Source organism: Bombina bombina, chromosome 4 (genome assembly GCF_027579735.1).
Source record: "Bombina bombina isolate aBomBom1 chromosome 4, aBomBom1.pri, whole genome shotgun sequence".
Taxonomy (NCBI): domain Eukaryota; kingdom Metazoa; phylum Chordata; class Amphibia; order Anura; family Bombinatoridae; genus Bombina; species Bombina bombina.
This window is the reverse complement of record NC_069502.1, coordinates 601,536,363-601,553,396: the sequence shown is the minus strand read 5'-3', so window position 1 is coordinate 601,553,396 and position 17,034 is coordinate 601,536,363. Positions and strand designations below refer to the sequence as shown.

General features: G+C 40.9%; 1 protein-coding gene across 1 annotated transcript in view; it reads left to right on the top strand.

Moving 5' to 3' along the window:
- Positions 1-17,034, top strand: part of LIN28B (lin-28 homolog B) — a 246,231-nt gene that overhangs the window by 106,527 nt on the left and 122,670 nt on the right. The window contains exon 3 of the mRNA XM_053710581.1: positions 5,548-5,732. Coding sequence (XP_053566556.1) covers positions 5,548-5,732 — 185 coding nt within the window. The remainder of the gene's footprint in view (positions 1-5,547; positions 5,733-17,034) is intronic.

Below are 17,034 nucleotides of genomic sequence, written 5' to 3'. Positions count from 1 at the left end.
ACATTCTGGAATTAAGAGCAATATTCAATGCTCTTCTAGCTTGGCCTCAATTAGCAACACTGACTTTCATCAGATTTCAGTCGGACAACATCACGACTGTGGCTTACATCAATCATCAAGGGGGAACCAGGAGTTCCCTAGCGATGTTGGAAGTCTCGAAGATAATTCGCTGGGCAGAGTCGCACTCTTGTCACCTGTCAGCGATCTACATCCCAGGCGTGGAGAACTGGGAGGCGGACTTTCTAAGTCGCCAGACCTTTCATCCGGGGGAGTGGGAACTTCACCCGGAGGTGTTTGCTCAACTGATTCTTCGTTGGGGCGAACAGGAGCTGGATCTCATGGCATCGCGCCAGAATGCCAAGCTTCCTTGTTACGGATCCAGGTCCAGGGACCCGGGAGCGGTGCTGGTAGATGCACTAGCAGCCCCTTGGGTTTTCAACATGGCTTATGTGTTTCCACCATTTCCGTTGCTACCTCGACTAATTGCCAGGATCAAACAGGAGAGAGCATCGGTGATTCTGATAGCGCCTGCGTGGCCACGCAGGACCTGGTATTCAGATCTAGTGGACATGTCGTCCTGTCCACCATGGTCTCTGCCTCTGAGGCAGGACCTTCTAATTCAGGGTCCTTTCAACCATCCAAGCCTAATTTCTCTGAGGCTGACTGCATGGAGATTGAACGCTTGATTCTATCAAAGCGTGGTTTTTCGGAGTCGGTTATTGATACGTTAATACAGGCTCGGAAACCTGTTACCAGAAAAATTTACCATAAGATATGGCGTAAATATTTATATTGGTGTGAATCCAAGAGTTACTCATGGAGTAAGGTTAGGATTCCTAGGATATTGGCTTTTCTACAAGAAGGTTTAGAAAAGGGTTTATCCGCTAGTTCGTTAAAGGGACAGATTTCTGCTCTGTCTATTCTTTTACACAAACGTCTGGCAGAGAATCCAGATGTCCAGGCTTTTTGTCAGGCTTTGGCTAGGATTAAGCCTGGTGTTTAAAACTGTTGCTCCTCCGTGGAGCTTAAACTTGGTTCTTAAAGTTCTTCAGGGTGTTCCGTTTGAACCCCTTCATTCCATTGATATTAAGCTTTTATCTTGGAAAGTTCTGTTTTTGATGGCTATTTCCTCGGCTCGAAGAGTGTCTGAGTTATCTGCCTTACATTGCGATTCTCCTTATTTGATTTTTCATTCAGACAAGGTAGTTCTGCGTACTAAACCTGGGTTTTTACCTAAGGTTGTTTCTAACAGGAATATCAATCAAGAGATTGTTGTTCCTTCATTATGTCCTAATCCTTCTTCAAAGAAGGAACGTCTTTTGCATAATCTGGACGTAGTCCATGCCCTGAAGTTCTACTTACAAGCAACTAAAGATTTTCAGCAAACTTCTTCTCTGTTTGTCGTTTATTCTGGTCAGAGGAGAGGTCAAAAGGCTTCGGCCACCTCTCTCTCTTTTTGGCTTCGTAGCATAATACGTTTAGCCTATGAGACTGCTGGACAGCAGCCTCCTGAAAGAATTACAGCTCATTCCACTAGAGCTGTGGCTTCCACCTGGGCCTTTAACATTGAGGCCTCTGTTGAACAGATTTGCAAGGCTGCAACTTGGTCTTCACTTCATACCTTTTCAAAATTTTACAAATTTGACACTTTTGCTTCTTCGGAGGCTGGTTTTGGGAGAAAGGTTCTACAGGCAGTGGTTCCTTCTGTTTAATGTTCCTGCCTTGTCCCTCCCATCATCCGTGTACTTTAGCTTTGGTATTGGTATCCCATAAGTAATGGATGACCCGTGGACTGAACACACTTAACAAGAGAAAACATAATTTATGCTTACCTGATAAATTTATTTCTCTTGTAGTGTGTTCAGTCCACGGCCCGCCCTGTCTTTTTTGAGGCAGTTCTAAATTTTAATTAAAACTCCAGTCACCACTGCACCCTATAGTTTTTCCTTTCTCGTCTTGTTTCGGTCGAATGACTGGATATGACATGTGAGGGGAGGAGCTATATAGCAGCTCTGCTTGGGTGATCCTCTTGCAACTTCCTGTTGGGGAGGAGAATATATCCCATAAGTAATGGATGACCCGTGGACTGAACACACTACAAGAGAAATAAATTTATCAGGTAAGCATAAATTATGTTTTATTTTGTCCCCTTTCCTGTAATTTCATTCTGAAATGTGTAAATTTTTCAGTTCCTGTTAAAAATGAAAGTGCAGAACACTGTTATATGCCACACAGCCATTGGCTGCACACTCTAGGTACCTATTTATGACTGTCCTTAATTGGCCACAGCAGAGAAGGTAAACTAAGTTACAACATAGCAGCTCACATTGTTTTATAGATACTAAAACTTTACACTTAAATATTTGAACAGCTAATGAAACTTTAAAAAAATTCATCTACATATTACTAATCTTTTCTTTCAATGCATCAATCTATTTAGCATTTATTTAGTGTTTAAAGTGACACTCAAGTCAAAACTAAATTTTCATGATTCAGAAAGAGCCCACAATTTTAAGAATTTTTCAAATTTACTAAGACCGAAGGGTTTTAATAACCTCCCCCCATCCAGCTCCCTTCCAGCTAGCTACTTGGTTCAGCCCCTTTGTGACGTCATCACGTGTGCCTATGAAGCCTGGGAGTGCCTTCCACTAGGCCAGTAATGATCCCCGAAAATAGCGTTTTAACGGCAATCCCCTGGCATGAAGAAAAGGAATAATCATACGCACCGGTAGCGAAGGTTTGAGATTTGGGGCCTCCCTGTGATTTAAAGTGAAGGTCAATTTGGATGAATTAGGGCCCGGTTTTTAACCCCTTAATGACCGGACCATTTTTCAATTTTCTTACCCTTAATGACAATGGCTATTTTTACATTTCTGCAGTGTTTGTGTTTAGCTGTAATTTCCCTCTTACTCATTTACTGTACCCACACATATTATATACCGTTTTTCTCGCCATTAAATGGACTTTCTAAGGATACCATTATTTTCATCATATCTTATAATTTCCTATAAAAAAAATATAAAATATGAGGAAAAAATTGAAAAAAACACACTTTTTCTAACTTTGACCCCCAAAATCTGTTACACATCTACAATCACCAAAAAACACCTATGCTAAATAGTTTCTAAATTTTGTCCTGAGTTTAGAAATACCCAATGTTTACATGTTCTTTACTTTTTTTGCAAGTTATAGGGCCATAAATACAAGTAGCACTTTGCTATTTCCAAACAACTTTTTTTCAAAATTAGCGCTAGTTACATTGGAACCCTGATATCTGTCAGGAATACCTGAATATCCCTTGACATGTATATATATTTTTTTAGAAGACAACCCAAAGTATTGATCTAGGCCCATTTTGGTATATTTCATGCCACCATTTCACCGTCAAATGTCATCAAATAAAAAAAAAAGTTCACTTTTTCACAAATTTTGTCACAAACTTTAGGTTTCCCACTGAAATTATTTACAAACAGCTTCTGCAATTAAGGCACAAATGGTTGTAAATGCTTCTTTGGGATCCCCTTTGTTCAGAAATAGCAGACTTATATGGCTTTGGGGTTGCTTTTTGGTAAGTAGAAGGCCGCTAAATGCTGCTGCGCACCACACGTAAATTATGCCCAGCAGTTAAGGGGTTAATTAGGTAGGTTGTAGGGAGCTTGCAGGGTTAATTTTAGCTTTAGGGTAGAGATCAGCCTCCCACCTGACACATCCCACCCCCTGATCCCTCCCAAACAGTTCTCTTCCCTCCCCCACCCCACAATTGTCCCCGCCATCTTAAGTACTGGCAGAAAGTCTGCCAGTACTAAATAAAAGGAGTTTTTCTTTTTTTTAATAAAAAAAAATAAAATGTTTTAGCTGTGATGGACTCCTGCCTTAGCCCCAACCTCCATGATCCCCCCCCCAGCTCTCTAACCCTCTCCCCTACCTAATTGCCGCCATCTTGGGTACTGGCAGCTGTCTGCCAGTACCCAATTTGCCCCCAAAAAAAGTGTTTTTTTGATCTTTTATTGCCATTTTAAATGTTTTCTGTAGTGTAGCAGCCCCCCACAATACCCCAACCCCCTCCCCCTCCCAGATCCTTATATATTTATTTTTCCCCCCTCTTCCCTCCTCATTGGTGTCAGTGTGGGTAGCTAATCGCGCGCGCACGCGCATGCGCGCCCCCGCACGCTCCCGGCACCCGGCGTGCACATTGCACTTACAGGAGCCGGATGCCGGGTAGCGATGGGCCGCCCACCCGCCTCCCTGTTGCGCTCCCACCCACCAACGAACCGGCACCATCGCTACCGGTGCAGAGAGGGCCACAGAGTGGCTCTCTCTGCATCGGAGTCTTCTGAAAGGGTATTGCAGGATGCCTCCATATGGAGGCATCACTGCAATACCCTGAGAGCTGCTGGAAGCGATTGCGATCGCTTCCAGCACTCTCTTAGACAACTGACGTACCAGGTACGTCTATTGTCATTAACTGTAAGTTAATGCATGACGTACCTGGTACGTCAGTTGTCATTAAGGGGTTAATAAACCTATTAAAAACAAGGGCACTTTAATTCATCAAAATTGACATTTCACTCCTTTTCTTCAAAAACTTACCTTTTAATCCTGAAAGCCGCTCCAGTGATTCCCCCGGTCGTCGGAAGCTATGTCAGAAATGACGAATCCGGCTTCCTCCAATCACGGCTTTCCCCCATGGGGGATCATGGCCTGATGCAACGCCGTGATGGAGGAAGCCAGATTCATAATTTTGGACCCGCGAAGAGGGCTAGCGACGTGCTGAGGAAGCGCTGCAGCGGCTGTCAGGATAAAAAGGTAAGTTTTTGAAGAAATGGAGTGAAATGTAAATTTTGATGAATTAAAGTGCCCTTGTTTTTAATAGGTTTAGTAAAAACCGGGCCCTAATTCATCCAAATTGACCTTCACTTTTTAAGGGATAGCCAGGTGTTGATGGTAGAATGGTTTGTCGCATGGCTCACAATATCATCCTTACTTATTGTAGTTTTCTTTACTGGACAGCTTGAAGCTGGTAATGAAATGATGAAGCTCTGCATTTTTTTTGAAGGGAGATTTGAATTCAAATGAAGTCTAGGTTTTTGCCTCACTACTTTGTAAATGTCATTGACATGAGCGAACTTTGTATATATATGTGTGTGTGTGTGTGTATATATATATATATATATATATATATATATATTATTTTTGTTATTTTTTTTGTGAGGTGGTTAAAATGCTTGATGCCAGTGATGCAAACTTATGTAATAAGTGTCACCATCAGTGGAATAACTTACCATTAGCAAAACTCAGGACTGCAGTTTAATTTTGGATGTTCCTAGTGTATTGGCCACACAAGAGGTGTGGTTTTATTTGTGTGAGATATTAAACATTGTCTGATAGAAGTTATTTTGCTGTCAAAAAGTGTCCTATTTAAATCAGAACATAATAAATAAATATAAATAGTTAGCAAAGTTTGTTTGTCCTACAAACGATAAGTTGTGTGTATTATCTAGAACTTTTATATTTAATTATCCTAAAGAATACTTTTTGTTTTTCCAGAGCAAACTATACATGGAAGGATTTAGAAGCCTGAAAGAAGGAGAACCTGTAGAATTCACATTTAAAAAATCTTCCAAAGGACTTGAGTCATTACGGGTAACAGGCCCTGGAGGTAACCCCTGCTTAGGAAGTGAGCGGCGGCCTAAGGGAAAAACTGTTCAAAAAAGAAAACCAAAGGGAGATAGGTAAGTCCATTGAAAGTTTAATTTGACATTCTTGAACCTTGGTTAAAGTCACCATGTTGCTCGGTTTATGAAAGGCCCTTATAATAAAAACATTACATGCATTAAAGGGTTAAACACATAGTTAAAGGGACATAAAACCCCATTTTTATTTTCTTTCAGAGTACTGCTGATCCCAAGTGGGCACTACTAACCGTCACCCAATTGGCGCAGGTAATTGCACAGCTGGGCAGTTTCCGCTTGGAACCAGCAGCCCTCTGCGACTCCCGAGTTGTACTTTAACTGTATAGAGTCAGAGCATTGCTATTCTTAAAATTACATGCTCTGTTGAATTACAGCGTGTCATATTTTTTTTTTCATCATTATGGCCCGTTAGCTGCTTGAAAGTTGTGTTGTTATTTTCTACTTTTGATTTACTCAGGAAGTTCATGCATAGTTAGTATTTAATCTAAGCAACTACATTGTGTTTGATTCTAGGTCCTGTAATACTTTTTTTTTTATTAGATTGTATGTTTGTATTTTAGTTTTATAAGTTCGTATTTATATTTTGTAATGTTGTCTTATATTGCAGATTAGGGCTGCCCAACCAAATGCCCCGGGGCCACAATAGATCCCTTTTAGTATCTGATTCTCTACTTCTCTCAAGAGTTCTTCTCTTCTCTGTAACAGACTAATATAATTAGCAGCATATGCAGCGGGAGAGAGTTGCTTGCTGTAAAAATGGTGCCTCATTGGCATTAGAACATTGACCCAAGTGGGTAATTGTTTAGATATAAAGGGGAGGATTGTGTTTAGATATAAAGGGTATGATTATCCCTTTCCCCCACTGACATGCATGGTTAGGTACGGTGTACATGTTTTTAGATCTGCATAAATATGTAGCTTTGTAACACCTTGCTAAAGTGCTAAATTAAAATGTTTGTATATAGAAGTATAATATTTTTAAATAAATTAAAATACTATTTATTGGCTTTGTGATGAGAAAAAATAGTGTATCATCTGATGGAGTATAATAATACCCCTATCTCCTATTGAAATGGCAGCATAAGTGCTGTAAATGAGCTATGGAACCAGTTTACTTACCTGTTTCTTATGTAACTTATTCTGGACATACGACTTACTAACATAGATGACAAAATGAAAGGACCATTAAATACAGTAGAATTGCCTAATCAACAAATTCACAATAACAAGACAAAACAATAGTGCTTACTCTGAACGTCAAATGAGCAGTAGATTCTTTTTCTGACATGTTTCAAAATGTAGAGGGTACAATGTGACAGTGCAGTTAATCCTTATAACTCTGGCATGCAGATATAATTTAGAAATAGGTTAGATGAGCTATGTTACTATAGGTATAGCAATAATGATCACATGTACAGAAAGTCTCCACCCATAGCCCCTCTTGCGCCTATCAGTCGCCCCACACTTAGTTAATTGGGTGCATATTCTAAACAAAACAAAACAAGCTCTACCAACAATTTCATTTGAATGCCACCCTTGCTGGACCCCTATGATTCCCCAAACTAATAGATTTAAACCTAGAAACACAATTAGTCAAATTGCATTTATATAAAAATAGATCATTTAAAATTACACACAATACAAACAGATTAAAATAAAAAGCATCATGGTGAAACCTATTAATGTAACAGTATTATTTTCTTTTTCAAGGGACATTGGAGAAAGGAAATTATGTCTGTCCATTCAATTGTCCACCCCTTCTCTAGTGAATGACAAAATTATATTTCAAGGTATACATTAAATACATTTTTGGTTAATCTTCAGTTACTAACCTGGCCACTCTTTCAGGGTGGGCAGGGGTGTAATGCCCTCTGCATGCAATAAACCAGTTCCTAAGACCTGGTTTAAAATATGAACTACTTTATAACTTTAAACAGGTACATTTAGCAATACATTTAAGTTCAATCACATTGTTGAACGAAGTGTATTATTTTATTACTAGATGAATTGTCTGACACATTTAGTCATCCAGTAACATAAAAATCATTAAAACTTTCTTGAAGTATCCTAGACTAAAAAATTGGTGTTTGCACCCTGTATATCATGGACCACTGGTGTTCCACGAGAAGATGTTGGTTGTCCTTGACACCATCAAGCAGGAATTAATCTCCTCTGATGGTGTCACCCCCTGGCTGGACATCAGTGAAAACCGACGGAGGAGGAGTTAAATTACTATCTCCCTACGCACGTTGCGTAGTACTGCACAACTTGCGTAGCTAGATTGTATTTTTAACTCCTCCCGCCCGGCGGGCTGCTCAGGGGAAGATGCTTTCATTCTAAAGCCAGCAGAGGTTGGTAAAGTCTTGGCTTGAAATAGTGGAATTAAAGTATATAAAAACAGAAAATCTTAAATTTTTTAAATTTATTTTCTTCCCTTTACCTGTCTCTTTGTAGTAGTTTTCCTAATTCCTTCAGATGGACTTACATCACTGTGTGTCTTCCTCCCCTTCATCTTCTTTTTCTTTAATTAAATATTAATAATTTTTCATTATAATAATTTTCCCGCGCACAAAGCCATTCCACCTGAATTCCAGTAATTGCCATCCAGCTGATTAGCCATGTCCCACCAGTATTATAGTAATTTCCAGTAACATCAGTAATGGTTAGCTCACATCCTTATTGAGAGCTTTCTGATATAAACTTAATTTATGACTCCGATGTCTGTCCATGATCATAAGTAGTTTTGAATAATTCCTAACTGGGGAGGTAACTTGAAAGTCTTGTGGTCTTTTTAAACATTGCATCAGCCAATAGGATTTTTTCTACCTTAATTCCGATTGACTGATAGAATTCTATCAGCCAATCGGAATCTAAGGGACACCATCTTGGATGATGTCACTTAAAGGAACCATCATTTAGCAAGAAGACGTCGATTGAAGAGGATGCTTTGCGCCGGATGTCTTGAAGATGGCCCCGCTCCGCGCCGGATGGATGAAGACTTCTGCCCGTCTGGAGGACCACTTCGCCCGGCTTGGATGAAAACTTCTCCCGGCTTCGTTGAGGACTTCGGCCCGGCTTGGATGAAGACTTCTCACGGTAAGTCAATCTTCAGGGGGTTAGTGTTAGGTTTTTTTAATGGTGTATTGGGTGGGTTTTATTTTTAGGTTAGGGACTTTGGGCTTGCAAAAGAGCTAACTGCCCTTTCTTCTGTTATGTGTGATCAGTCCACGGGTCATCATTACTTCTGGGATATAACTCCTCCCCAACAGGAAATGCAAGAGGATTCACCCAGCAGAGCTGATATAGCTCCTCCCCTCTACGTCAGTCCCAGTCATTCTCTTGCACCCAACAACTAGATAGGATGTGTGAGAGGACTATGGTGATTATACTTAGTTTTTATGACTTCAATCAAAAGTTTGTTATTTTACAATAGCACCGGAGCGTGTTATTACTTCTCTGGCAGAGTTTGAAGAAGAATCTACCAGAGTTTTTTACTATGATTTTAACCGGAGTAGTTAAGATCATATTGCTGTTCTCGGCCATCTGAGGGAGGTAAAAGCTTCAGATCAGGGGACAGCGGGCAGATGAATCTGCATTGAGGTATGTAGCAGTTTTTATTTTCTGAATGGAATTGATGAAAAAATCCTGCCATACCGTTATAATGACATGTATGTATACACTTCAGTATTCTGGGGATGGTATTTCACCGGAACTACTCTGTTAAAGGTCACTAATCCTTTTAATAAGTATTTGTCATGTTAAACGTTTTTGCTGGAATGTAGAATCGTTTACATTGCTGAGGTACTGAGTGAATAAATATTTGGGCATTATTTTCCACTTGGCAGTTGTTTGCTTTAATTGTGACAGTTTCGTTTCTCTTCACTGCTGTGTGTGAGAGGGAGGGGCCGTTTTTGGCGCTCTTTGCTACGCATCAAAAATTTCCAGTCAGCTACTCTTATATTTCCTGCATGATCCGGTTCATCTCTGACAGATCTAAGGGGTCTTCAAACTTCTTTGAAGGGAGGTATATTCTCTCAGCAGAGCTGTGAGAATTTTATATTGACTGTGAATAAAAACGTTTGCTCTGTAATTTTTATTTCAAATTTAATTATTGTTATTTTACTAATGGGAACAAAACCTTTGCTAAAAGTTGTGTTGTTTTAAAGTTTGATGCTATAACTGTTTTTCAGTTCATTATCTCAACTGTCATTTAATCGTTTAGTACCTCTTTGAGGCACAGTACGTTTTTGCTAAAAAAGATTATAACCAGGTTGCAAGTTATTGCTAGTGTGTTAAACATGTCTGACTCAGAGGAAGATATCTGTGTCATTTGTTCCAATGCCAAGGTGGAGCCCAATAGAAATTTATGTACTAACTGTATTGATGCTACTTTAAATAAAAGTCAATCTGTACAATGTGAACAAATTTCACCAAACTGCGAGGGGAGAGTTATGCCGACTAACTCGCCTCACGCGGCAGTACCTGCATCTCCCGCCCGGGAGGTGCGTGATATTATGGCGCCTAGTACATCTGGGCGGCCATTACAGATAACATTACATGATATGGCTACTGTTATGACTGAAGTTTTGTCTAAATTACCAGAACTAAGAGGCAAGCGCGATCACTCTGGGGTGAGAACAGAGTGCGCTGACAATACTAGGGCCATGTCTGATACTGCGTCACAGCTTGCAGAGCATGAGGACGGAGAGCTTCATTCTGTGGGTGACGGTTCTGATCCAAACAGATTGGATTCAGATATTTCAAATTTTAAATTTAAATTGGAGAACCTCCGTGTATTACTAGGGGAGGTCTTAGCAGCTCTCAATGATTGTAACACCGTTGCAATACCAGAGAAACTGTGTAGGTTGGATAAATACTTTGCGGTACCGGCGAGTACTGACGTTTTTCCTATACCTAAGAGATTAACTGAAATTGTTACTAAGGAGTGGGATAGACCTGGTGTGCCGTTCTCACCCCCTCCAATATTTAGAAAAATGTTTCCAATAGACGCCACCACTCGGGACTTATGGCAAACGGTCCCTAAGGTGGAGGGAGCAGTTTCTACTTTAGCTAAGCGTACCACTATCCCGGTGGAGGATAGCTGTGCTTTTTCAGATCCAATGGATAAAAAATTAGAGGGTTACCTTAAGAAAATGTTTGTTCAACAAGGTTTTATATTGCAACCCCTTGCATGTATCGCGCCGATTACGGCTGCGGCAGCATTTTGGATTGAGTCTCTGGAAGAGAACCTTAGTTCATCTACGCTAGACGACATTATGGACAGGCTTAGAGTCCTTAAACTAGCTAATTCATTCATTTCGGAGGCCGTAGTACATTTAACCAAACTTACGGCTAAGAACTCAGGATTCGCCATACAGGCACGTAGGGCACTGTGGCTAAAATCCTGGTCAGCTGATGTTACTTCTAAGTCCAAATTACTTAATATACCTTTCAAGGGGCAGTCTTTATTTGGGCCCGGTTTGAAAGAAATTATCGCTGACATTACAGGAGGTAAGGGCCACGCCCTACCTCAAGACAAAGCCAAAGCTAAGGCTAGACAGTCTAATTTTCGTCCCTTTCGGAATTTCAAAACAGGAGCAGCATCAACCTCCACTGCACCAAAACAGGAAGGAGCTGTTGCTCGTTACAGGCAAGGCTGGAAACCTAACCAGTCCTGGAACAAGGGCAAACAGGCCAGGAAACCTGCTGCTGCCCCAAAGACAGCATGAACCGAGAGCCCCCGATCCGGGACCGGATCTAGTGGGGGGCAGACTTTCTCTCTTCGCCCAGGCCTGGGCAAGAGATGTTCAGGATCCCTGGGCGCTAATCATATCTCAGGGATACCTTCTAGACTTCAAATTATCTCCCCCAAGAGGGAGATTTCATCTGTCAAGGTTGTCAACAAACCAGATAAAGAGAGAAGCGTTTCTACGCTGTGTACAAGATCTGTTATTAATGGGAGTGATCCATCCGGTTCCGCAGTCGGAACAAGGACAAGGGTTCTACTCAAACCTGTTTGTGGTTCCCAAAAAAGAGGGAACTTTCAGGCCAATCTTAGATTTAAAGATTCTAAACAAATTCCTAAGAGTTCCATCGTTCAAAATGGAAACTATTCGGACAATCTTACCCATGATCCAAAAGGGTCAGTACATGACCACAGTGGATTTAAAAGATGCTTACCTTCACATACCGATTCACAAAGATCATCACCGGTATCTAAGGTTTGCCTTCCTAGACAGGCACTACCAGTTCGTAGCTCTTCCATTCGGATTGGCTACGGCCCCAAGAATCTTCACAAAGGTTCTGGGTGCCCTTCTGGCGGTACTAAGACCGCGAGGGATTTCGGTAGCTCCGTACCTAGACGACATTCTAATACAAGCTTCAAGCTTTCAAACTGCCAAGTCTCATACAGAGTTAGTTCTGGCATTTCTAAGGTCGCATGGATGGAAAGTGAACGAAAAGAAGAGTTCTCTTTTTCCTCTCACAAGAGTTCCATTCTTGGGGACTCTTATAGATTCTGTAGAAATGAAGATTTACCTGACAGAAGACAGGTTAACAAAGCTTCAGGATGCATGCCGTGTCCTTCATTCCATTCAACACCCGTCAGTAGCTCAATGCATGGAGGTGATCGGCTTAATGGTAGCGGCAATGGACATAGTACCTTTTGCACGCCTACACCTCAGACCGCTGCAATTGTGCATGCTAAGTCAGTGGAATGGGGATTACTCAGATTTGTCCCCTACTCTGAATCTGAATCAAGAGACCAGAAATTCTCTTCTATGGTGGCTTTATCGGCCACACCTGTCCAGGGGGATGCCATTCAGCAGGCCAGACTGGACAATCGTAACAACAGACGCCAGCCTACTAGGCTGGGGCGCTGTCTGGAATTCTCTGAAGGCTCAGGGATTATGGAATCAGGAGGAGAGTCTCCTTCCAATAAACATTCTGGAATTGAGAGCAGTTCTCAATGCCCTTCTGGCTTGGCCCCAATTAACAACTCGGGGGTTCATCAGGTTTCAGTCGGACAATATCACGACTGTAGCTTACATCAACCATCAGGGAGGGACAAGGAGCTCCCTAGCAATGATGGAAGTATCAAAGATAATTCGCTGGGCAGAGTCTCACTCTTGCCACCTGTCAGCAATCCACATCCCGGGAGTGGAGAACTGGGAGGCGGATTTCTTGAGTCGCCAGACTTTTCATCCGGGAGAGTGGGAACTTCATCCGGAGGTCTTTGCCCAAATACTTCGACGTTGGGGCAAACCAGAGATAGATCTCATGGCGTCTCGCCAGAACGCCAAACTTCCTCACTACGGGTCCAGATCCAGGGATCCGGGAGCGGTTCTGATAGATGCTTTGACAGCACCTTGGAACTTCGGGATGGCTTATGTGTTTCCACCCTTCCCGCTGCTTCCTCGATTGATTGCCAAAATCAAACAGGAGAGAGCATCTGTGATTCTAATAGCGCCTGCATGGCCACGCAGGACTTGGTATGCAGATCTAGTGGACATGTCATCCTGTCCGCCTTGGTCTCTACCTCTAAGACAGGACCTTCTGATACAGGGTCCATTCAAACATCAAAATCTAACTTCTCTGAAACTGACTGCTTGGAAATTGAACGCTTGATTTTATCAAAACGTGGTTTTTCTGAGTCGGTTATTGATACCCTGATACAGGCTAGGAAGCCTGTTACCAGAAAGATTTACCATAAAATATGGCGCAAATACCTATACTGGTGTGAATACAAACGTTACTCCTGGAGTAAGGTTAGGATCCCTAGGATATTGTCTTTTCTACAAGAAGGTTTAGAAAAGGGTTTATCGGCTAGCTCATTAAAGGGACAGATCTCAGCTCTGTCCATCTTGTTACACAGGCGTCTGTCAGAAAATTCAGACATCCAGGCCTTTTGTCAGGCTTTAGCTAGGATCAAGCCTGTGTTTAAAACTGTTGCTCCGCCATGGAGTTTAAACTTAGTTCTTAACGTTTTACAGGGTGTTCCGTTTGAACCCCTTCATTCCATTGATATAAAATTGTTATCTTGGAAAGTTCTATTTTTAATGGCTATTTCCTCGGCTCGAAGAGTCTCTGAGTTATCAGCCCTACATTGTGATTCTCCTTATCTGATCTTTCACTCAGACAAGGTAGTTCTGCGTACTAAACCTGGGTTCTTACCTAAGGTTGTCTCTAACAGGAATATCAATCAAGAGATTGTTGTTCCATCCTTGTGTCCAAATCCTTCTTCAAAGAAGGAACGTCTTCTACACAATCTGGATGTAGTTCGTGCCCTCAAGTTCTACTTGCAGGCAACTAAAGATTTTCGCCAAACTTCTTCCCTGTTTGTCGTTTATTCTGGACAGAGGAGAGGTCAAAAAGCTTCTGCTACCTCTCTCTCTTTTTGGCTTCGTAGCATAATACGTTTAGCCTATGAGACTGCTGGACAGCAGCCTCCTGAAAGAATTACAGCTCATTCCACTAGAGCTGTGGCTTCCACTTGGGCCTTTAAGAATGAGGCCTCTGTTGAACAGATTTGCAAGGCTGCAACTTGGTCTTCGCTTCATACTTTTTCCAAATTTTACAAATTTGACACTTTTGCTTCTTCGGAGGCTATTTTTGGGAGAAAGGTTCTTCAGGCAGTGGTTCCTTCTGTATAATGAGCCTGCCTATCCCTCCCGTCATCCGTGTACTTTTGCTTTGGTATTGGTATCCCAGAAGTAATGATGACCCGTGGACTGATCACACATAACAGAAGAAAACATAATTTATGCTTACCTGATAAATTCCTTTCTTCTGTTGTGTGATCAGTCCACGGCCCGCCCTGTTTTTAAGGCAGGTAAATATCTTTTAAATTATACTCCAGTCACCACTTCACCCTTGGTTACTCCTTTCTCGTTGATTCTTGGTCGAATGACTGGGACTGACGTAGAGGGGAGGAGCTATATCAGCTCTGCTGGGTGAATCCTCTTGCATTTCCTGTTGGGGAGGAGTTATATCCCAGAAGTAATGATGACCCGTGGACTGATCACACAACAGAAGAAAGGAATTTATCAGGTAAGCATAAATTATGTTTTTAAGGGCAATGCCCATCCAAATGTCCTTTTCAGGGCAAGGGGGAGCGTAGGTTTTTTTTAGTTAGTATTTTATTTGGGGGGTTGGTTGTGTGGGTGGTGGGTTTTACTGTTGGGGGGGTCGATTGTATTTTTTTTTTCAGGTAAAAGAGCTGATTACTTTGGGGCAATGCCCCACAAAAGGCCCTTTTAAGGGCTATTGGTAGTTTAGTTTAAGCTAGGGTTTTTTTTTATTTTAGGGGGGGCTTTTTTATTTTGATAGGGCTCTTAGATTAGGTGTAATTAGTTTAACGATCTGTAATTTATTATTTTCTGTAATTTAGTGGGGTTTTTTTGTACTTTAGCTAATTTAATTGATTTAATTGTTGTTAATTTAGTTAATTTATTTAATTATAGTGTAGTGTTAGGTGTTAGTATAATTTAGGTTAGGTTTTATTTTACAGGTACTTTTGTATTTATTTTAGCTAGGTAGTTATTAAATAGTTAAAATAAATACAAACTTGCCTGTAAAATAAAAATAAAGCCTAAGCTAGCTACAATGTAACTATTAGTTATATTGTAGCTATCTTAGGGTTTATTTTACAGGTAAGTATTTAGTTTTAAATAGGAATAATTTAGTTAATGATAGGAATTTTATTTAGACTTATTTAAATTATATTTAAGTTAGGGGGTGTTAGGGTTAGATTTAGGGGTTAATTACTTTAATATAGTGGTGGCGACGTTGGGGGCGGCAGATTAGGGGTTAATGAGTGTAGGTAGGTGGCGGCGACATTGGGTGGCGGCGATGTTGGGGGCAGCAGATTTGGGGTTCATAAGTATAATGTAGGTGGCGGCGGTGTCCGGAGCGGCAGATTAGGGGTTAATAATTGTAAGATTAGGGGTGTTTAGACTTGGGGTTCATGTTAGGGTGTTAGGTGTAGACATAACTTTTGTTTCCCCATAGGAATCAATGGGGCTGCGTTACTGAGTTTTACACTGCTTTTTTGCAGGTCTTAGACTTTTTTCATCTGGCTCTCCCCGTTGATCCCTATGGGGAAATCGTGCATGAGCACGTACGACCAGCTCACCGCTGACTTAAGCAGTGCTGGTATTGGAGTGCGGTAATGAGCAAAATTTTGCTCAACGCTTACTTCTTGCCTTTTAACGACGGGTTTCTGAAAACTCGTAATACCAGCGCTGTAGGTAAGTGAGTGGTGAGACAAAACTGCTTGTTAGCAACACACAGCCTCTAACGCAAAACTCATAATCTAGGTGCAAGAGAACAAAGCAAAATTGGTGATAAAAGTAAATTAGAAAGTTGTTTAAAATGACATGCCCTATTTGAAACATGAAAGTTTTTTTTGGACTTGACTGTCCCTTTAATTTTTTTGGTTCCAGGAAGGGGAAGAAAACTTCTGCCATTTCATTTGTTTCTTGTTATATCTTTCGATCAATGAAGCTTACTTGGAGGTGGGGCAGCTTCCACCTAGATGTTTTTTTTGCCAATTCTTCCAGATACATTTTCACTTACTGGGTTTTTAGAATAAGGCTTATGTTGTCCAATGTTGCAAGGTATCTTCTTTGGCTTTTTTGCATGCTTTTATTAATTTCTATAACTTTGATGTTTTTTTGCATTTTTTTAAGGCAGCGTTTGGTAGGAAGTCCTTCAGGCAGTTGTTTCAAGATAAATTAGATTTTGCCTGTGGGTCTTTCTAATTTCGTGTAACCTAGTTTATTCTTTGGGTCCTCTTGGGTTGTGGATTTTGTTTCTTTGTGAAACAAAGATGTTCTTTTATCTTATGGGAAAGTTTGTATCATCTGGATGTGGTACATTGCTTGCATATTTATGTTAAAAGAACTCTCTTCATATAACAGATCAGTCATCATTCCAAAAGGTCCTTGGCAAGGACAAGCCCCTGCAAGCTCTACCATCTCTGATTTGATTGTTCATACCATCTCCAGAGCTTAAAAAAGAAATGTGCGAACAGTTTCCTGTTGTGCTTAAAGGGATAGTAAAGTCCATATTAAACTTTCATGATTCAGAAAGGGCATTTAATTGTAAACAACTTTCTAATTCACTTTTATCATCATCATCTTGGTATTCTTAGTTGAAAGCTAAACCTAGCTAGGGTTAAATGCTAATTTCTAAACCCTTGAAGGCAGCCTCTTATCTAAATGCATTTGACAGTTTTTCACAGCTAGAGGGCGTTATTTCATGTGTTTCATATAGTTAACATTGTGCTCACGCATGTGAAGTTATTTAAGTCAGCACTAATTGCCTGAAATGGATGTCTGTC